The following is a 23,008-nucleotide window of genomic DNA, read 5'->3' as shown; positions in this document are numbered from 1 at the left end:
TATTCCGATTCTCTGATTCTTGTTCTTTAACCTCCTTCTGATCCCTAAGAGAACTTTTCTGTTTATCTTATGATTGCTAAACTCACTCAGGAGTCCTTCAAAATCTGACGCAACATGTACTACATCGCTCCTGTCCATATGCCTGCCATATGCTTGAGTGGTCCATATGAGGACCACTCAAGAGCTATGTAATACACAGAAAACACCCTTACAGAAGCCATGCTTATTATTCAAGAAGTCTCGTTCTTATATACTTTTTGTAATTTTATATTTAATAATGCTTTCTAGCAATTTTATTGGAACAAGCTTTAGTGTACAGTAACTGCCTGTAATTTCTCAGATCTCCTCTGCATCCATTAAAAAAAAGGGGGGCATTCAATTGGCCACTTTCCATTCCTTAGGTATGGAGATGGATCTTAGGAATAGCATACATAATTTTTATAGGCCAGCAATTTCACATTTGAGTTGTTTTTGAGGCTTTGAATATTGTCTGTCATCTTCTGTCTCTGCACTTCAGGCACAATCCCAGGAGAGCTTTTTCAGACACAGGGGCCTGCTCAAAAACTGCAGCAGTGAAGACAGATGCAATCTCATTTTGCTCCTTTAACACACATATAACTCCCTTGATGTCTATAGGTCCAAGTATATCCAAAAAAGGGCACAAACATACCCAGGTACCCATCAAATAAAGAGCAAAAAGCAAGGGTAAATAATGTTTTTGCCTGGTCTCTTAAAACACACAGTGATGGTGCTAGGAATGCATTCCTAGGAAGAGCATTCCAGAAATGGAGCCACCACTGAGAAGGCTTGTTCTCATGTTGCCACCCTCCACATCTTCTTTGGGTGGGGGGAAATAGAGAAAGGCTTCAGATGTTGAATGTGAGGTGTGGGTTGGCTTGTGTGGGAAGAGGTGGTCCGTAAGGTATTGGAGTCCTGAGCCACACAAGGCTTTTAGATGAAAGCCTATAATATCATGGCAGGTTTCTATAAATGCAGGCTTCTATAAATCTAGATTATTGCATCATAGAAGCGTGAGTGGGTTTTCTTAAGCACATTTAAGCATTTAACTCTGAGTGTCTTAGCACAGCAGCAGTGAGGTGGGAGACATTGCTTGCACAATGCTGTAATGGTGAGTGTCTTGCCTAAGTGGTATTCTGCTCTATTCTACCGCATGCTGGATGTGAAGGCAATGCAGTGAATGTGGAAGTGCCAAGGCATTTCCCCATTGCGAGAATGTTCCATTTCCTGTTTTGGTAGTGCTGTGTTCCATCAATCCCTGCTGGTTTGTTTGCTTGCTAGCTACACCTGGTGTGGGTTGAGCTTGGTAAAGCTCCCAATTTTCATTCTTGTTCCTAACAAACAGCTGAATGGCTTTTCACAAGTTGTAAGTCTCGAGGTACTTTTTTTAAATTCACAGGGAGCCCTGACAAACTGTGTAGCACACAGAAGCCTTCCCAGGGATTCCCTTTCTCTTCTGTCCATTCAGTAAACACTTTTGCCTGTTTAATTTTTTATGTGTTTTTGCGTTAAAACAGAATTGGACTGTCAGGAATCTGGAATCCTTAGCACAGACTATGAAGGACAGCATTGATAATGCAGCATATGAAATAACCTTGTTTCTGGCCATGAAACAGCTGCTGTCAATGTGCTCCTGCCAGGATTAATACAAAACCATACACTTTTGTGAGCTGTAGAAACTCTGAAGGACATGTTAGACTTTTCAGTGAAGGCAGAAAGAAAGCATTTGAGAACAATGTTGGCAGCAAATTAAATATATGCTTCAGGACAGGTATGTAAAGCGGGGGCAGGCAGGCAGGCTGCACTGTGGCCTTCCAGATGTGTCTGGGTTACAGTTTCCATCCGCCTCAGCCAGCATCACCAGTGGTCAGGTAGGGTGGGAACTATAGTCTAGCAACTTTGGGAGAGTCACAGCTTAGCCACAAGGACTACTTCTTACTTTTGGAGAACAAAACGTTGTTGTGACTGTCTACAGCTTGCATATGAGTTTAGTTCATGTTTGCTTATTGTAATTACATGGTGCATCATGTGTATTCTGGTAGTGAACCTGCCAAGATTTCGGTAGAGGTGGTATGGAGTTGACCAGGTTTGTGTGAACTGGCTTTAGGGCTTGGATGGTGTTTTGCCAAAGGCAAAAGGCTTCCTTTTAAAGGATCCTTGAAGCAAAGACAGAGCACTAGTGGAGAAAGGCTGGATTTTATTGAGCAAAATAGGACTTTACAAAGGTACAAAACCTTACCCAAGTTCAAATAACAGTTCCTCCTTTGCCAAAGGATGTGAAGTGAAGGCACAAGACAGGAGTTGATCATCATGTGAGCTGCGCACAGGTGGGCTGAAGCGAGCTGCTCACTAGCCTGTGGAGCCTCCTTTTATTGAGACAAATATGCAAGCCAGGCAAATACATTTTGGGCTGTGACCTTTACACATCTTCCGTCCCAAGATTGTAGGGTGGTACAAAGTTATTTTGGCACCTGTTTCCGCAGCGTCATTTTCCCCTTGCACAGTGTGTATGACGAAGGAGACAAAAGGTCTCGGAGACAAAGGTTACAGACAGGACACCGCCGACTACTGAGACCGCAAAAGGTCAGACAGAGGGAACGATGTACAGAAAAGCTGTGGCTTGTCGGGGGGGGGGGGTTTGCCCTGCACTCCAAGGTCACGCGTGCAGGCAGATTGTGGCTGCCTGCTGGTGGAGAGTGTTATCCCTCCGGACCCCACCGTCCACTCCGCGATATCCCTACAGGATGGATAGGCGAACAGTACACAAGAACTTTCTACCCATTCTTCAGTCATTGGAGGACGTTTTAACTTTTATCAGTCTTTTACTAGAATGGTTACTTAGATGAGCTGTTTTTAGTTGCCCTTGTCCAACACTCAACAATTGGGTAAATATTCAGTGATCAAGTTCATAGGGTATGCATTGCAATCAGGATGAAGTTTATACGGTGACCAATCTTACACAAAAGCAGAATTAACGCTGGATGTTTCCAGAACAAATGGACTAAGTGCGACTCAACGAATATTTGATGGGGCATTTATTCTGGGCTGTAAGATTTCTAATGTAGCTCTTCATCTAACTCTCTTGTGTAATGCTATCATTTCATTCTGCATTGTTTACAATGGGTCCTGCATCCTGATTTTTTGTGGTGTTTTTGACAGCCCAGGTTTCAGCTGTGGAAGTATACACACCAGCAGAACTCTCTGTGGAGAATGGGACAGAAACGAAGCTTCCGTGCAGCTTTTCATCCTCAGAGGTGATCAGCAGTGCCGCTACTGTTACCTGGAGCTTTCAACCAGAGGGATCAACTACTACTGTGTCGGTAAGAGATGATGATTGAAGTAAGATGAGAATTGAACAAGAGCCTGCGACAATGCTATTTCATACCTGTCTGCTCCTGCTCACTTTTATCGCTGGTAAGAGTACATATTTAGGCCGCCTCAGAATGCCAGTTGATCCTATTATGTTTGGTATCATGGATAGTCGTCCTTCTGTGCTTGCTCCACAATACTTTAGTGGCAAAAGTATTATTAAGGTGAGGGATTGTTTTGAACTAGTGACACATTTGTTAGCCACCTATGTATTCTGATTTTGTTTAGTGAGTTGATTTATTACCCACACTTCACCATAGGTTCCTGTTTTGTTAGCAGGATATGTCAAGTTTAAAGGTGTATGAGGTGATGGCAATAATAGGTCCAATAGTGACCCTGTAACAGCAGCTGGGAATTGGGGCAAGTGAGTCAGAATACGGTCTCACCCTGAGCAATTGTAGCTATTCCCAGACCTCCCTTTGTGGGGAAAACTAGGATTTTAACACTGTATCCTGTTTTGTGTTCCTGATTACAGTTCTTCTATTATTCCCATGGCAAATCATATCCTGGGAAGGATACACAGTTTAAGGACAGAAGCAGCTGGGCGGGTGACCTTAACAAGAAAGATGCATCTATCAGTATATCCAACATGCAATTCCGGGACAATGGCACTTTCATCTGCGATGTCAAGAACCCTCCAGATATAGTTGTCACACCTAGTGAAATCAAAGTCAGAGTTGTGGAAAAAGGTACCGCCGTCTCTGGATACAAGAGTGCTAGTAATGATGGTTGATAGAATCCTTTTGTGAAATATTTGATTAAATCACTCTACAAAAACCCATCACTTACAGGAGTATTATTTTGGCTGTTCTTGCATAACTTGTATTTTATTCAGAGTGCTTCTGTGAAGAAATTGAACTGTTTTAAAAGAACTAAAAATCCTGTATGGTTTTGGAATTATGGTGTTAATTTGCTTCTTAGAGCCAGCCTTAGCTGTCTGGTAAACAGTTTGGAAGGTGCTACAAATTTATAAGAAAAAAATTGTTTATATTGTAGTCTGTTGATAGGATTAAGTCAGCTACTGTATGCTTATTTTACGGTTGAAGTTGTTTGTAGCTAGAGATAGAAGAGATAATGTAGCCCAAGCATATAACTAAAGAGTGATTTGAAATAGACTAGATCTGGGTGGATTTCAGAATGAAAAAGTTCAATAGACTGCTAAAATAACTTCTTTTAAACAAATGGCATTCACAGCTAGAGAATAAGGTGTTCTCAGCAGTGGCTCTTTTCCATAGTTAGGCATGAGTATATATGTTTGTTTCTTAGATGTGCCAAGTTCGCTTTTGTACTTCTGTGAATCCTGAGTCTTAGTATAGTTGTATCCCTTTGCTACAATACAATACAAGTGCAATCTTGCCAAGAGGCAACAGTTACTAGTTTATGATTATTGTGATTAATGTGTGAACTTACTCTTGATTGTGGTGTTGAGGCAGCTTCTCAAATGTGATGGGTGTGCATCTAAAACATGGCAAGTTCTTCATGAAAATGCTTGGAAGCAGGGGTCAATTATTTCCTGATTGGCTCTTCTGAGCATTTTAAAGCATTGGCTCTTATGTAGATGCCTTTTACACTCAGCAGGAGGTCTGTGTGTTTTGTATGCTGGTATGCATAGCAGACTACAAATTTTTGTAGTGAAAATTGGCCTTCAGGGGAAGTCCACTTATTGTTCAACCTCATCTTTCCCATGAGGATACTGATGGGCTAAATTAGAGATTAATTGTACTTGATATGCTGTAAAAATGCTATTGAAATCTAATGAACCTAACACCACAGATCATGCTCATGAGTTTTACTTGAGGTTTGGGATCTAAAAAAGACCAAGGAACATGCCATTACTGAGACAGATGCACCCTTAACTTATGCATATAAAAGCCAATGCCAATGATATATTGATAAATGTAAAAGCTAAGCAGACTGGACTGAAACTTTTCTTCTCTCCTCAGGTAACTTGCCTGTGTTTCCCATTACTCTAGTAGCAGGGGCATCCATTGGTGGAGTTCTGGGCTTACTTTTGCTCATCGTTCTTGTTGTGTGTGTCGCATGCAGAAAGAAGAACTCTAAAAATCATTACTCTGGGTAAGATGCTCCCCTTGTTCATTTATTTAGGTGTTTTTTTTTATTAAGGCTGGGGTAGCTGAACCTGCAACAGGAATCAATCATACATGTTTTGTTCATAGTACTAAATTGACTGTGGCCACTGGGACACATTCCTCTAGTCCCAAACTTAATTGTTGACTTCATTGTGCATACACCTTTCAGGGTGTATAAGTCCTACTAGATATCCTTATGCATGTTGGAAGGGAAGCGTGCATCATAAAGCTGTCCAGAGAGGCAGCCCTACACTCTTGTCTTCCAAAAATAAAGGGGCTCTTGCAGCTCAGAATGAAGTGCAAGATAAAGGCTGGACAACTCTCTACATCTTGGATTGTACAACTCTATTTCTGAGTTTGGAATGTGGCTCCTTTTACAACAGTCTGCTTGCCAGAGGTTTCCAAACCTAGCTTTGGGAAAACAGTTCCTCTACTATCTTCACTGGCTTCACCATCTGCATGACTTCCTTTTTTTCCCTTTTTCCTTTTTTTGCACTTAAGGTACCTTTTTAATTTGCACTGAATAACTTCTGTTGGAAAGTATTTTCAGGGTAGAATCTAGAGCTTTAATCCAGAGCTTTTAGAATGCCACGAAATGTTTTGTTGGTGGGTTCCTTTGAGGTGGTGGTGGTGGGACTTTTATCTTGTTTGCTTTACCACTTAACTCCAACAGAAATGCAGCCTTTGTACACAAAAACCTGAGCACACGTGTTCTGTGGGGATTGTCATTCCACTGCCCAACTCTTTCCTGCTTTTTGTAGATCCAGTGAATGCTATGAACAAAGCCTTCAAAAGTCTAGTTTCTGATGGGTGTGTTTAATTGGCAACTGATCCCACTATACCTTATTTTCAGCTGGAGATTTTAGAGAGGGGTTGCAGTAGGAGTCAGTGGTAAGATTGAGCAAGTGCAGTGAAATGTGCTTTGTAAGCTCAGAGTTCAGTGTGGAAAGCACAGTTTCCTTTCTGCATGTGCTCTTTCAGTAACCACTTAAAGGCAGCTTACACTGATCTGCACTAAAGGATCCCAAAGCCCAATATGGGTATTTAACTCCCTGTCCAGTGTGTTATTGCTGAAAGCTACTTAAAGGTGCTGGATTTGGAACAGTAATATGTTTGCATTGTCTTCTACAACTAAAATCAACCCCCAGCAATGAGGAAATGGATAACGTTGCTTTCACTGACTACACCAGCTCTTTGTTCCTACTGATTACTAAGTGGCAGGGTGTGTTTGTGCTGTAATTGCTGAGCAGGGCCACATAATTTTGCAGGGGTCTAATTTCTAGATGAAACTAACACCAGCATTATAATGGATTGATTTGGGTGGTGGTGGAAACCCTTGCATGGCAGTGTCACAACTTCTGTTCTTATTCTGACATTTTGGTTTTTTCCTTCCTGCTTTGGTGTGCTGGGATCGGATCCTGCTCTTACCTTCCTCTGCTTACAGAGATCCTGATATAGACGCAAGATTGGGAATGTAACAGGGCTGGGTCTCCTCTTCCAGTCCCACTATATACCATGGTAACTAATCACATTGGTGGTTGCTCTTTGGTACTTCGTGTGTGTGTGTGTACACATTTCTGCCTCCTTTGCTGACTACCCGGCTAACATATCTCCATCACTTGTGCTGATATTCTGTTTTGTAGACTGTTGGTGAAGGGGCAGCACATCTCATCTACTGCTTGAGTTTGTTGTCTCATTTCCTCAATTGTGACGGCAATGCTCATTACCTTCAGAATCAGTATTCCATCTCTTGCCAGCAAGCTCATGTGCATGAATGAGTGTGGGGGATCTGGACTCTGTACACTGTGAGAGGAGAAAATCATTCAGTAAATAACTGAATTTTCCATGCAAAGACCTTTAATTCAGTGTTATTTTTAGATCCAGGTTGCATGAATTCTTGGGATATACTCCAGACATTTTATTAGTCCCTTGGCCACTTTGTATGCTGTGATTCAATCCCAGTAAGAATGGAAGGCCATTTACTGGTACTGAAATGCCTTTTCCCCCTCAGTACTATATTTCCCTATGTACTGCTGCATATCTCGTGTCTGCTTTTTTTAATGTTTAAATATTCCCGTTGGATAAGAGAAAATAATGGTTTGCAGGGAACTGCATTCTGCTTAATGTCATTGTCACATTGTCATGATCCATGTCTGCCTGTATATGCTGTGTGTGTGTGTGTGTGTGTGTGTTGTGTAAAGAAAACAAAATGATTGAGAGAAAGGGTGGTGAGTATTCCTCCTAGGCCAAGTTAGGTCCTATACACATTGCCCCAATGGCTTCTTTTTAAACAGGACAAGCCATTCTTAGAGGTATGAGGAAGAAAGCTTAACTCATTTCCTGCCCAGTGATTTCTTCCCTCTCCAAATTATTCCCTGCTTGTTGGTGGAACACAACACATGTTGTGCTCCCACATCTTCGGTATCAGCCACTCATCTAGAATAGACCTTGTACCAACTTACATACAGATACATAACTGTATTGTTTGGTCCTTAGGTGTCTGTGAGCATGCATGTTAGGAATTATTGAGATGCTTAGTCAATGTTCAGTTTAATTGATTTTGAAATGATTCCTAGTTTGTTTTCAAGCAGAAGTGAGAGCGCATCAGTTCAAAGACATAGCTGACATATCAGTACCCCAAGCCCTTTCTAAATAGACTTTCCGAAGCTTTGTACATAGTAGTATCAATATATTAACAGACAGTGTTCCAGTCAATGGATGCTTTCTTTGCTGCAGGCATTCCATTTACTAAAATGATTGGACAGAAAAATTTTGTGGTCAAGATCTATTCCTTGACTTCAGCTACTGTGAAGACATTGTTTAAGGCATTTATATACTGCCCTTAATAATATTTATTCCAGAGTGGTTTGTAATGCACATTAAAAGAGCCAACAGAAATAAAATATACAGTAAAACAAAACAAAACAAACAGGAGAAATTTAAATCTAAAACAGCAGTGTAAAATTTCAGGTCTAGTGACCTAAAATACTGCATCCCTTCAACACTGAAAATACAAATTGTTAATATGCCTGAGAAAATGCAAATGTCTTAACTGGACAGCTAAAATATACAGTGGTCACCAGGCAAGCCTCCTTGGGGAGAGAGTGCCATAACCATTTGAGGACATGTCATTGCTGAGCGCCTGTTCTGTTGTGGCACTTGCAAGATAGGGTGCAGTCACTAGAAAAACAACAATTTTCCGCCTAGTTAGAAAGGAATCCATCTTCAACTGTACACTTGTGTAAGTGAATTCTGATGTCTCGGGCAGAGACAACAAGAAACTACTTCCCTGGATCCTGAGGCAGGGTCGCCTGTGTGACCCTGTTAGCAAGAAACTGGTTCTTGTGAAAGCTGCTGGCCTCTATTGGGGTTGCTTTCTTCCATCCCAAGGCTGGGTTGGATGTACATCAGAGAGAAGAGGAGGTTTAGGAGTGATGGTACTGAGCCAGCACTAGGGAGAGGATGTATGTTGTGTTGTTCACCGAGTTCACCTTTTACTTTGGCATAAGTTGCCACGTCATCTTGCCATCACTTGCCTTTGTTTTTGTTTTGTTTTTTTGTTTGCCTCTTGAACATTGTCCTGCAAACTCTGCTCTGCCACCTCGTCAGCTGCAGTACCTCTGAGAGCTTGGTGTCTCCAGTTAAGCAGGCTCCACGGAAGACCCCCTCCGACACAGAGGGTCTGGTAAACAGCGTGCCCATCCGATCACACCAGGTAAATGGCATCATGATGCTTTGGGAACTCTTAACTTGGAGACCTTCAGTGATGGGAAAGGTGGTATTCTTGTTGAGGGGAGGGAGACTTAGAGCAAAGTTAAAAGTGTTACAAAGATAGACATGATGCTCCGGGATGGTTTCAAATTGGATGGGGGACCACGGGTTGAGATTCCTGCACTGCAGGTAGTTGGACTAGAGGACCCTCGGTAGGGTCCCTTCCAACTCTACAGTTCTATGATTCATTTTCGAAGATGAAGGATGTTGTTTACTGCAGTCGTTTTCTGTACTTGACAACTTCAGTACTTCAAGGATAGTGAAAAGATTCAATAGGGCTAGTCTTTGTAAGTAAACAGTTGTTGCAGCGGAAGCAATTATTGTGCCACAATATCCTAGCTCTGAGGGAGCCATCTGACTCACATGAATTGATCTGTGTTAGGTTGAGTGAATTGTCCTTCTTTGTGATACAGGTTTTCACTAGGAAGCTCCTTTATTTGTAATTCTATGATCTTGGCAGTGCTGAGTATTTATTGTTCCTGGACTTTTCCAATTACCATTTATCAGAGCTAATAATATTTTAGCCCCTTTGCTTCATTGTTCTGTATATCTCCTTATCCCCACAAAGTGTCAGGTAAACAAAGACAGCAGACCATTGCTCCCCACTTGGAAATACTCATTCTAGATACAGTGGTGCCTCGCAAGACGAAATTAATCCGTTCCACGAGTCTCTTCGTCTTGCGGTTTTTTCGTCTTGCGAAGCACGGCTATTAGCGGCTTAGCGGCTATTAACTGCTTAGCGGCTATTAACGGCTTAGCGGCTTTAAGAAAAAGGAAACAAACTTGCAAGAACTCGCAAGACATTTCGTCTTGCAAAGCAAGCCCATAGGGAAATTCGTCTTGCGGAACGACTCAAAAAACGGAAAACTCTTTCGTCTTGCACGTTTTTCGTCTTGCGAGGCATTCGTCTTGCGAGGCACCACTGTAGAGTATTGCTCAACAGGAAATGAATAGTGTTTCTTTTCCTTTCTGTTTTTTTAAACATATAGACTGCTTTATGAGAAAGCTCTGTACATAATAAATGTATCAATAAAACAGATGAAATCAACCAAACCATTAAAAAAAACCTATAGCAGCTTCCATGGAAACATAGGTGAAAAACAGACATTTTGAGAGCAGGGATATATTAGTTAATGTTGACAAAGATGAGGAAGGAAATAGCCAGATTTCCTTTCTTTTGTATTCAGTTATTTGATGTGAAGTGTTGGGTGGAAAAATGGAAACTAGATAATGGAAACGACTAGCTCTCCAAATTGTATCAACTTGAACATCTTAGTCTGTCAAAATATGTTGAAAGCTACGGGTATCAGAATAGAGCTGTGGTGATGCTGAGATGCTTCAGCAGGAAAGGATTTTGTTAAAATATATATATTGAAAAGGTAGGTGTTTATAAAATATTTATAAAACTATTTGAAAATGAAATGGCTAGATGACAATATAGACCTTTCCTTCTGCTAGTTTGAAACATTACTATACAAATTAACATTTCAGTTTAATAAAGCAGGGTAAGAAACCTGCAACCCACCAGATATGTTGGACTCCAACTCCCATCATTCTTGACTATTAGCTGTGTATGCTGGGAGTGATGGCAGTTGGAGTCTAACATCTAGAAGGCTGCAGGTTTTCCACCCCTGTAATAAATAAAGAGACGTTCTTAAGGCATAGTTCATTTCTGGCGGTCCTTTTCACTTGGTTGAAGCTGGTGGTATTAGGTGCTCTTTGAAAGGGGCAACAATATTGATAGAAGCCACTGGTTTTTCCTTGTTGCTTCTAGGACAAGCAAGTCTTGGCTGTTGGGTGAAGTTAGTTCTGGTTCAGAGACTGTTTTTGCCAGCTATCTACAATAGGGGAAGCATAGGATTTTGAACGCTGTAGGCCTGCTTCTTACAAACTTTAAAACAAAACAAAACATTATTGTGTAGACTCTTACAAAGTCAATGAAAACATGCATTTCAATAGTCTTATCTGGGGAGGTTGTGTGCACATGAAACTTGCACAGAGCCATGCATCTTACAAGCTATTTCTGATGTTACTGTAATGTGGATATAACAGGAGCCACAATAAACAAAATCTGGCAAGTGGAAACACTTATTTTTATTCTAGCCTAAACAGGAATATACATAGGTTCACATGCCTTATTTATTAATGTGTGTGGGACTAGTAGATAATGTCTGGGGAACATGGAGATAGATGGAAGTGCTTTTGTTTTTAAGTATACCAGAGTGAGTTGACTTTTATATGCAGACATCTGCTTCTTTTCTTACTGAAAGCACAGTGGTGGTATTGTGGAATATTTTTAATATATTGGAACAAAATTAGAAGGCTGCTGTAAGAGGAGTGTCCTGTTTCCAGGAAGTACTCTTGGTTTGCAGCTTCTCTATAGGAATGGGATATTTACATTGTTGAGAAGATGAGAGGTTCTGTCTTTCTTTCTTTCTTTCTTATTTATTTATTTATTTAAGTAAGTAAGTAGTGGAGGAAAGGAGGGAGAAATTTCATTACAATGGTTTACTCCAGTCTATCTGTCTAATCTACCAGTTTGCTATTTCCATCCTATATATTTTAAATCCTGAAGTTAATGTAATGGTTGTGAAAGCAGGAAGCTTGTTGCTTGAGGTTGTGTTTCAAACAGCATGCACCAGAGTTGTCTTGTTTGGCTCACTGCATCTTGAGGCTGGCTGATTGCTCATTGGGTTTGCTTTCACTCTTGTCCGTACCAGTAAATTCATTTGAGATGTCATCTATTTCTCACAACTGTGCATGTCTGTCTGGTACCAAATGTCCTAGTGGTTCTCATTCCTCTCTGTTGTTTGGCTGTACAGTGTTTACTCATTTTGAATGTGATAATTGTCAATGTTTTCTTATTTCTAGATCTAATGTATAACTGGCTGGTTATCTAAGTTATCCCATATGTATAACTGATAAATTAGAAAGAAGACTATCCCTCTTGTGTCCTATTCCAAAGAGTGCTTTTGTACCTGACTTTATTAACCTGTGCTTCTCCTCTGATAGGCAGATGCAATTTCAGATGTAAAACCTTCTACTTCTAACTTCTAAGCCACACATCTGGTTCCTTTCTTCCAATACTTGGATAGCCTACACACCATTCAGTGCTTTTGTTGTATGGGACACATATATTCCTGGTAAAATCTGCATATTGTCCTGTGTCTGATGCATAGGAGTAGACAGACATTGGAAAGCTATTGGAACAACTTAGAAAAAGAAAAGGTGTCATTCCCAGCGAGCAGCTCTTCAGAGGAATACTTCCAGATGATGTTTTCCATCAACTAGCTACTATATGTACTTAATTGAATTATTATTATAGTTAGGCTCACATATTTGTTCTGAATTCCTGCATATGGACAGTGATCTCTTGATATTTTCCAGGCAAATATGTCATTATCTGAATCCTCTCTTCCCCCATTATCTGAATCCTCTGTAGTTTTGTAGGAACTAGCAGACGGTCTCTAAACAAGGAACTTGGTATTATTCAAAGGAAAAGCTTTTTTAAAAGGCCAGTACTTTGATATAGAAGAAAAGACGCTTGTCCTTTGTCTTGGCTGAGTTCCAAGAACTCGGGGCATTAGCCTTTGGAGTAGCATCTGTTGACGTGAGAGAGTTGTGGTCTTATATGAAAGAACAACAAAATCATTTGTAAAGCAAACAGGAATAAAAATGTTCAGAGCATGACTCATTCATGTGGCTTCCACAAGAAGCTGCCTTAGATCCAGTAATGGTGTTGAAAACCTCTGGTGAACTGTGTGGCTTATGGAAGAAGCTTGCTATACATACTACAGTTTTGTATGTTCAAAAAAACATTTATACTTTTGGCCATAACTTCACTGTCTGCAGCTGAAGAATATGTGTCTTTCCAGCTAGCCATCCCCAACTACTTTCTTCCCCTGAACTGGCTCCTAAAGTGCTTTCTTACTGCACTATTGATCCTCTAGTCTTCCTTATAATTAAACTGTATTGACATTTTTAAAATGCACATTTCCAAAGAGAGTTGTTGTGGCTGATTGTGGGAGAGAATGGTAGCCCAATTAAACATTGGTGAATGTAATTTTAGATTTGAGTGTTGCCAAGATCATGCCTCCTTTAAAGCTTTATTCCTTGTCGGCTACACAGCCTTATTGAACATAAAAAAATACGGATTATTCTTCCAACTCCCTGTTGGCTTCTCGTTTGTTTGTTTTTAAATACTCCACGAGCATTGCTGCCATCTAGAGGTGTAAGAGTTGCTGGACAGTCTTTGCTTTTGGTTTTTGCTGACGAACTTCTTGTATTGTAGTGTCTTTGTGGACAAGGCAGACAGATGCAGAAAAATACTGAATCACAAAAAGCCGGTAGTATTTCTGAAAGACAATTTTTGGATGATCATGATGATAACCCAAGATGGGTGTGTAGACACAGATTCTTCACTCATCCTTATGCAAGTTGGCAGCCAGGAAGTCTTCCATTAAGTTTCCCATTTTGTCTGAACCAGAAATCTCTGGTTAACAGATTCAAAACAAGCCACAATTTGAAGTTGGCTAGTATCCTTCTTGTTCTGAAGCTGTTTCTTTTTTCATCTAAAACAGGATATTACTATTAACTGTAGTTAATGAAAGTCTTCCTGGTTTGTTTGCCAGCTTCTGCTAAAAGAAGAGGAAAGGTGCTTTGAGTGTGTATGCCCCCAAAGCTGATCCATTGTCAGTGTGAAGACAATCTGGATGAAGTGCAGTTTGAGGAACACAATTTTCAGCCTTGTATTTGCTCAAGGTGGTAGATGAAATTTAAAATTCCAACCTGTTGTCTTAATTTAGTATATTGCAGCAGCTCCCAAGAAAAATACTGCTAGCGTGACATGTCCCTGTCTGATTCAGCACAAATGGAGCCTATTGAATGAGCTGATTTTAGCCGGACTGTGAATTCTTGATGTACTCTTTCAAAATATCAATCCATTCTCTGCTCCGTTGCTCGGTGAATTGTTCTGAAGGCTACAAGCAATTCCATCTACCTGAAGAATGAAGTGTCAGATTTCTATAAGAAAATATTTGCAGATTCGTTTGCAGGACTTTATCGCAGTAGATTAATTTCTTTAAAAAGTCAACTTGACTTGCATAGTTTATAGATAGACCCAAACAGATAAAAGAGGGGGGAAATGTGTGTCTTGTGTACATTTAATAGAGTTTTGTCTGCTTAATGCTCATTAACTTCCTAATCTATAGATTAATTTTGTCTTTACACTGCCTGCCAGCAATGTACTGAAGGAATCATGCTCTTTCACCAGTTTGCTTACTCTGTATTTCTTTTTTTTAGGGCCCAGTAATTTATGCGCAGTTAGATCACTCCGGAGGGCGTTACAGTGACAAGATCAACAAGTCGGAATCTGTCGTCTATGCTGACATTCGGAAGAACTGAGGAAATCCCAACCAACCCAAAGCTAAACAAAAATTCAAACTGGAATCGCTTGAAGAAGATTGACCCAGAGAACTCACATGTGGCCTTTGATGCCTAGGCTAGGACCAATGCATGTGCATACAGAGAGAAAGAGATTATATATGTATTGTGTGTAAATAGTCTATTTAAATCGTACAGAACTGAGACCAATGTTGCATGTTGAAATATGATATGAATTCTGCTTATAAATTGCTAATTATTTTTTTTTTGTATCTAGGATAAGAGGAAGAAAGCAAATATTCATATTACACCTTTAAGTGATTTCTCTGTTCTATGGAAAAACTGGAAAATTCCTGGATAGGCTAATGGATTTGATACTTTGTTTTTTACAAGATTGATTTCTTTTGATGAAATAGACTTGAGGATAAGTGTTTCTGCATGAGGATTCTCTTTTCCTATTCTGGTGCTTTCCACACAGTTTCATATAAATTCACTCCTGTCTTTCATTCCCAATTCCCACTTACCTCTTTCTACAGTAGGGTCGGAAAGCCCTGCCTTCAGTTTCCAGCCTGGTCCTCGTATTGGCTGAAGCCAAAGTTCTATCTTCAGGGCATTAACTAACCTTTGTCTCTTTTTGGTGCAGTGCTCTCCCCACCCCAATAGCTTTCAGACATTTTCATTTGGTCATTTCAATCATGAAGCATTAACAAGAAGTCCCTCTAATTTTTATTTCCCGCTGGTGATTTTTCTGCAATAAAAGTGGTGTTCGGTTTTGTCTTTGAAGAAAATAGGGTAGTGAAGTGGTGCTGAATGAACTTAGTCTGATCTTAATATGGCTTTCTAGAATACCCTTCCCTTGGGCTGCTTTTTGTAAGGCTTATTGGGATGTAGCTGTTGCAGAAAGAAAGTTAAAATTTACAAGTTACCTCTTACTGTTTTATCTAATTCCATGGAGGGGAGTGATTCATGGAAGCCAAATATGATAGAATAGGCCAGTAGTACACTTCCTGTTTCAAGAGGTGAGGGCCAAGATTCTATGGTTACTCATTCTCAGACTGCAGATTTACCTTCAAACAGAAAGGACTGTGGATTTCTCTACTGTGGGGTTAGCTCTGCTCTGTTGCCGCTCACAACCTCCAAATCATCTGCTGTTCTCTCCTCCCTTCCTGCCTCAAACCATTGTTTCAGACAGGCTGACCGATTCTCTTCCTCCTCCTCCTCCTCTTCATTGTTTCAGACAGCCTGTCCAGTTCTCTTCCTCCTCCTCCTCCTCCTCCTCCTCCTCTTCCCAAGGCCCTTGCATGTTTATCTGTGCAGTGGAGTTTTCTTAAAAGTATAAGAAAGTGTAAATGGTAGCAGATGAAACTTTATGATTGACCCAAAGGCTGGCCAGTTAGCACTCTGCAGAGCCAAACAAGCAGGCTTTCCCTAAAGCTTGGGCCAAGAGGAGGGGACATTGTACTTTTGCCCAAATGTGGTGAGTGCATTTCCACAGCAGGATCGCTGCTAAAATGAGGTATGCCTGTATGAGCATTAATCCCTTGTTCCTTAATGGATTTCCCCCCCCAAAATAGAAAAATTAGAAGGCTTCGATTACCGACTTTTCTGTGCTAAGGCCATCTTTACTGCTGTCTCCTGTGATCTCAGTAGACTTAGGCTGCAGTCCTAAATCCACTTACTAGGAAAGTAAGTTCCCTTGAACTTGGTGGCACTTGAGTCTAAGAAAACCTGAACAGGGCTGAAGTGCTGGTGTTCACTGAAGCTTTATTGGAGTTTTTCTCCTTTCTAAACAGTAAAATTATGCCATTGTACACATGCACCCATTCATCATAGATGCCTTGGGTACTGCTTGTCTTACTTTCTTTTACCATAAATGAAATTGGCCATGCTATTGTTAGTCTCACCTCCACCTACTGGTTTTTGCATGCGGTACATCATTTACTGGGGCTGGCAAGAGCTGGCAGGTTTCCTGCAGGCATCTCATTGGCCACTGTGAGATCAGGTTGTTGGGCTACATGGGCCACTGGCCTGATCCAGTAGGTTCGTCTTCTTATGCACAACTGCACATACTCATCCTAGAATTGCACCCTGCCCCCTACAAAACAAAAACGTTGCAGGAGTGTAGATGAATGAGCAACTTGTGAAGATTTGTCTTGGAACAGTGAGGGACAAAAGTTAACGAAAGGTGACACTTAATGCTAATCTGAATACACCCACGTGCCATTTTAGAGGTTGATTAGTTTTATGAGGCTCCTCTTTTAATGCTCATTTAGTGTCACTGTTGAAAGGAGCCTGTTGAATTCCTTTTGACTTTTCAATCTTTATTCAGTTGGGGAGTGAGGGTGGGACTGAAAAAACATAGGTGCTTTTCAATTTTCTCCAGTACTGCACTGGTCTCCTTGCCCTCTTCAGAACAGGGGTTGGCAGAAGGTAGATTGACAGATTACAGTCCCTTGGTGGTCTGCAAACTCCTGGTTGACCACCTAGGCACCTGGTGGGTTACTGGGATGTTTTGTGTGCACAAAGAATGTTGGACTAGGTGGATTGTGGTATGATGGAGAACATCTTATGCTGTTAAACAGGAGGACCACATAATGCAGATAAGCTATGCCTTAATGGTTAAGACACCCTGAATATGCATTCTTGCTTTATTAATGTAAAACACATCAGTGGATCATAAGGATTCTAGCTAAAAACAAATGTAGACCACACAAGGTAGAATTTGGGCCACTCTGCTTTGCAGCTACCTCTTGTAGTGTATACAGCCCAATGGGAGTGTGCGTAGTTTGTCGCTAGGAGGAGCAATAAAAGCAGAAGGGTGGATTTCTTGCCTACTGCAACACAAGTGTTTGTCATGGGTCATAACCACTTTGTAACTGTTTCTGCTTGGTGTATGTAACAGAGACTTGGTTGGATGAAGCAGATGGGCCTGTTCTTGCAGTTGCTTGGCCACCAGATTTCTCTTATGCACAGCAACCCAGGTCATATGGGTGGGGAGGAGGGCGTTGCAGTGATTTTTAGGAAGTCATTAGCTTACACCAGGCGTCCTATTGGGAAGACCCAGTTTTCTGAGTGCAGGTTCTGGAAGCTGGGCACTAGGGGCAGTACAGTATTCCTTTTGGTGTACTGACCTCCCCACTGTACCAAGGTTTCCCTGCCCGAGCTGCTTCAGGTCGTGGCGAATGTTCTCCTGGTGTCTTATTCTGGTTGTCCTAGGGGATTTTAACATCCATGCCGACACAACCTTATAAGGGGCCGCTCGGGACTTCGTGGAAAGCATGGCCTCCATGGGGCTGTCCCTGAATAGGTTTGGCCCAATTCATAGTCGTGGACATGCCTTAGACTTGGTGTTCACTTCTATGGATGTGGGTGATCTGACACTAAGTAAAAGTGAAACCAAAGAAGTGCCATGGTCGGATCACTTCCTGGTGCAACTGGACTTCTCTGTGTCTCTTCTCTTCTGCAGGGAGGTGGGACTGATTTGGATGGTCCGTCCCCGCCACTTAATGGATCCAAATGGTTTCCAGAGAGTTGTAGGTGATGTTTATCCCATGTTGATGGCCTTTCAGGTGATTCCCTGGTGGCCTGCTGGAATGCAGTTAACCAGGGCTATTGACTGACTGACTCCGAAGCGCCGTCTCTGATTGCATGGAGCCTGGACATCCCCGTGGTTTTCTCCAGGGCTGAGGGCGATGAAACAATAGCTGAGATGGCTGGAGTGCCAGTGGCAAAAAACTCATTCTGAATCAGACCGGATACATGTTAGAGCTCAGCGTCGAGCCTATCCAGTGGCGATAGTGACAGCGAAGAGGACCTTCTTCACCACCTCTATTGCATCTGCAGAAAACAGCAGCAGGAGACTCTCTTAGGTGGTTCGCAATTTAACGGAACGACCTTTGCCATTAGGGCCCAGTAAGGACCCCAAGATCTCCTGCAATGATTTTGCAAAGTTTTTTGCAGATAAAGTCGCTCAGATTCCGAAAGAGGTAGACCACCATGGGAGCAGGGTCAGGGCGGGAGAGAGCTAGAGTCCTGTCTAGTCAAGTTGCATGGGATCAATTCCAATCTGTTACCTCTGAGGATGTGGACAGGCTGCTTGGACGAGTGAAACCAACCAATTGTCTCCTTGATCCTTGCCCATCCTGGCTGATAAAAGCGAGCCGGGAAGGGCTGGACAAGGACTCGCTGGGATCGTGAATGCTTTTCTCTGTGAGGGAGGCTTCCCAGACCAGTTGAAAGAGGTAGTCATGAAACCGTTTCTTTAAAAAAAAGCTCTTTAGACCTGGCCAATATGGCCAACTATTGCCCAGCTTCAAATCTTCCATTCTCGGGCAAGGTGACTGAGTGGGTGGCTGCTGAACAACTCCAGGCATGCCTGGAGGATGCGGACCATTTGGATCCCTTCCAGTCAGGATTCAGGCCTCATCATGGGACTGAAACTGCCTTGCTCACGCAGGTTGATGATCTCCGGCATGCTAGGGACAAGGGTGAAAGCTGTTTCCTAGTTCTGCTGGATCTCTCAGCGGCCTTTGATACCATCAACCATAACATGCTTCTGGACCATCTAGAGGAGCTGGGGGCACTGTTATACAGTGGTTCTGCTCCTTCCTCCTGGACCATGTCCAGAAAGTGATGTTGAGGGATGAGTGTTCAGACCCCTGGGCTCTCACTTGTGGGGTGCCTCAGGGTTCCATCCTCTCCCCCATCCTTTTTAACATCCATATGAAGGGCTGGGAGAAATCATCAGGGGGGTTGGGCTGAAAGTTGATCAGTATGCGGGTGATACCCAGCTCTACCTCTCTTTTAAATCAGAACCAGTGAAGGCGGTGAAGGTCCTGTGTGAGTGTCCTGAGGTGGTTAGAGGATGGATGGCAGCTAACAGATTGAGGTTGAATCCTGACAAGACAGAAGTACTGTTTTGGGGGGACGGGACGGGCAAGTATGGAGGACTCCCTGGTGCTGAATGGGGTAACTGTGCCCCTGAAGGACAAGGTGTGCAGCCTGGGAGTCATTTTGGACTCACAGCTGTCCATGGAGGCGCAGGTCAAATCTGTGTCCAGGGCAGCTGTCTACTAGCTCCATCTGGTACGCAGGCTGAGACCCTACCTGCCCGCAGACTGTCCCGTCAGAGTGGTGCATGCTCTAGTTAGCTCTCGCTTAGACTACTGCAGTGTGCTCTATGTGGGGGCTACCTTTGAAGGTGACCCAGAAACTACAGCTAATCCAGAATGTGGCAGCTAGACTGGTGACTAGGAGTGGTTGCCAAGAGCATATAACACCAGTCCTGAAAGACCTTCAGTGACTCCCAGTACGTTTCTGAGTACAATTCAAAGTGTTGGTGCTGACCTTTAAAGCCCTAAACGGCCTCAGCCCAGTATTTTTGAAGGAGCATCTCCACCCCCATCATTCAGCCCGGACACTGAGGTCCAGCGTTAAGGGCCTTCTGGCAATTCCCTCACTGTGAGAAGTGAGGTTACAGGGAACCATGCAGAGGGCCTTCTCGGCAGTGGCACCCACCATGTGGAATGCCCTCCCATCAGATGTCAAAGAAATAAACAACTACCTGACTTTTAGAAAACATCTGAAGGCAGCCCTGTTTAGGGAAGTTGTTAATGTTTGATGTTTTATCGTGTTTTTAATATTCTGTTGGAAGACGCCTAGAGTGGCTGGGGAGGCCCGGCCAGATGGGTAGGGTATAAGTGATAAATGAGGAATGCCAGAAAAAATAACTTAATGGAAAGACTTGCTTCAATTATAACGATCAACTAATCACTACTCTGCATACTTTGATCTGATGCAAACTACAGGACTTGTGAATGCTTGCAGCCAAATGAGCTGTGTAGGAGAAAACAATTTATTATTCAATGTTTTCAGAATATTATAGAACTTAACGTAATCTTTTAATTCTAGCACCTTATTACTAGAAAAGCAAGTCACTATTTTTTCTTTCTTCTTTCATCTTTGCCAGATACTCTTGACACTTTGCTTCATCAGCAATTGGAGCTGGCAGCATGATGACCCTTTTTTGTGTGACATGCACCTGTTTTTCAGCATTTTGAAAGGATCCTGAATATGGTTTATAGTGCAGGAGAGAATTTGGGTTTGTTGTCCTCTCATTTGTTGCTCCTCTTCTGAGTTTAATAGCAGACAACTTGGCAAGCACAAGAACCCTAAAGGTGCTACATTTCCCCCGACAGAAGTTATGTGGCTTGAACAGTAAAATTGGAACAAGTGTGACTTTTCCTAGTAGCCGTTCAAGCTGAAAACCTCTATTCATGAGAGATTGTGGCATCTTGGGGATTTACATCCTTTAACATGCCTGAAGGTATGATCCATCTTATAATCTTATTTGTAAATAGTATATTTTCTAACTTAAAAGTGTGGTCTAACCCTGTTAAAAACCAGTTTGCCATCAATTTTAGTGGAGGTGCAGTGCCCTTTTTTTAGAGAGAGACAAGGTAAGTAGAGGCTAGTGTTGCTACTAGGTTTTGACTCCTTAACAACTGTACCCCTCATGTTTCATCTCAGTAGAATATTGTTCAATAGAAGTTCTTCATGGCAGATAACCATGTTTGAATAGGTAGAGTGCTTTTATCCCAGTAGAGTTTGGGGAAGATCGTTCAGACTGTAGGAGTTCTATCTTATTTGTTCATGAAGCTTTGTCTCTTGCTAGAGTGCTTTGTGGGTCTGCAGTATCAACATTTCAGTGTGAATAGGGAAACTATAAAAAGTTTTGTCTTAATTATTTGAAGTAGTTGAGGTGATCATCTGTCTTGTAACTTGCTCTGTATTCACAAAACTCCAAAGGCTTTCCTTTTTGTGTACAGTCAGTTGTTCTGGTGAAGTGAGCAGGTGTTCAGTCATCAACAGATGAGCCTTGAAGTCTGTCAAGTCTCATTCAGAGTTTTACCTTATTCTTGTATCGACCAAGCCTTTTAAAACCACATTTTTCTATTTGTGTGTGATGGGTAGAAGTTTCATCCCCCCTTATTAAAACTGTTTCCTAGTTAAAATCTAGGAGACGCCTCAGTGAAAGGGCAATTTTCCTATGGTGCTCAGTTTAGATGCCCTTTTCTGTGAAAGGCAATCAAGATCTAACAAAGGACTCCCGCTTGTGAAACTTAGTTCCCCAACCCTTGGACCTTCTTCTCAAGATCTCCTTTGGCTCTATACAACTCCACAGAATGCAGCTACTGAGCCCTTTTCTACCTTGTTTCTGCACTTTTAAAAAACTGGAATTGCATTTTGTATTAAGTTGTTGTACAGTCTCCTTTCCTTCCTTCCCTATGTTCTCAAATGCAGCTGCTGCACAGGCAGTTGGCTACCTTCTGGAAAGCACCACTAAGAGGGCACCACACTATGATGCTGCTAGATTGGCGGGGTGGGGCAAAAGGGGTAAACACCTATAAAATAGGTGTATAATTTTGGGCAAGGGATTGTTCTACAAGGTCTCTGTAAAGTTAAAGCAGGAACTAGTGGTAACATACTTGTTTTGACTTGCTTCTAAGTTGGACACACATCACATTGGATATTTACATGTTTTCTATTGTACTCTTGTGAATATTTTAATACACTTTTTCCATTAGTGGTCTGTTGTGTGTTTCATAATTTGTCAAGCATGAGATATTGAATTGCCTTTCCCTTTCACATACTTCTGCTACAAAGCCAAGATTCAGCTTTGACTGCAAGTGCTCAATATAGCACAGTGCATAGTGCTCAATATAGGAGAATATGCTTCAGGAGTAGCCCCCGACTACTGTCATGCTCTTCCATTAACCTAGCCATTACTAGTGATGGGCAAACTGACCCCATCCAAATTCACAATTTGCTTGCTAACTTACAAAATGAACATTATGGATTTGGTCAAAACATCTGTTACAAGATTTCCAAGTGTTTTCACATCTAAACTTACAGTAATATAGCATGGTCTGTGTATTATTATTTTTTAAAGTACCTTTTAAAAATTGGAGTTAAAGGCTAGTTTTGTGTACACCCCCTGGAAACAAAGCTACATAGTCATGCACCATCATTTCCAGGATGCTTTTCAGCCCCATATATTAAAGCACATGGTAGAAGCCACACTTCCTAGTCTCACAGAAAAGCTTTTACATTTGAGGAAGTTTTTATAAATCAGCTTCTCTCAACCATGGATCCCACAACTCTCATAATCCCCGACCGCTGGTCCTGCTAGTCTGGGATGGAGTTGGACTCAAAGGTTAAGATGTTGCTGGACTGCAACTCTTATCCTTGACTATGTTGGCTGAGGCTGATGGCAACTGGGATCCAACATCTGGAGCCCACTGCAATGGTTACTCTAATTTAGCTGAACAGGTCTGGTCAGTTATCAATACCTTTTAACTTTTGAAAGACTAGAGTAC

At 41.8% G+C, this 23,008-nt stretch overlaps 1 protein-coding gene across 2 annotated transcripts in view; it reads left to right on the top strand.

The window, feature by feature from the left end:
* The window catches only part of LOC308474946 (myelin protein zero-like protein 1), a 36,037-nt gene extending 13,822 nt beyond the window's left edge, over positions 1–22,215 (top strand). The window contains exons 2-6 of one of the 2 annotated variants that reach the window (XM_081001558.1): positions 3,178–3,338; positions 3,863–4,076; positions 5,331–5,463; positions 9,087–9,192; positions 14,550–22,215. In XM_081001558.1, coding sequence (XP_080857684.1) covers positions 3,178–3,338; positions 3,863–4,076; positions 5,331–5,463; positions 9,087–9,192; positions 14,550–14,651 — 716 coding nt within the window. In that variant the 3' untranslated portion in view covers positions 14,652–22,215. Of the gene's footprint in view, positions 1–3,177; positions 3,339–3,862; positions 4,077–5,330; positions 5,464–6,921; positions 6,996–9,086; positions 9,193–14,549 lie in introns of both variants that reach the window. The other variant, XM_081001559.1, reaches the window with a different exon arrangement.
* Positions 22,216–23,008: the final 793 nt, after the last annotated feature.

Source organism: Podarcis pityusensis (assembly GCF_964106645.2).
Source record: "Podarcis pityusensis genome assembly, chromosome: 4".
Taxonomy (NCBI): Eukaryota; Metazoa; Chordata; class Lepidosauria; order Squamata; family Lacertidae; genus Podarcis; species Podarcis pityusensis.
This window is presented reverse-complemented; position numbering and strand designations above follow the sequence as displayed.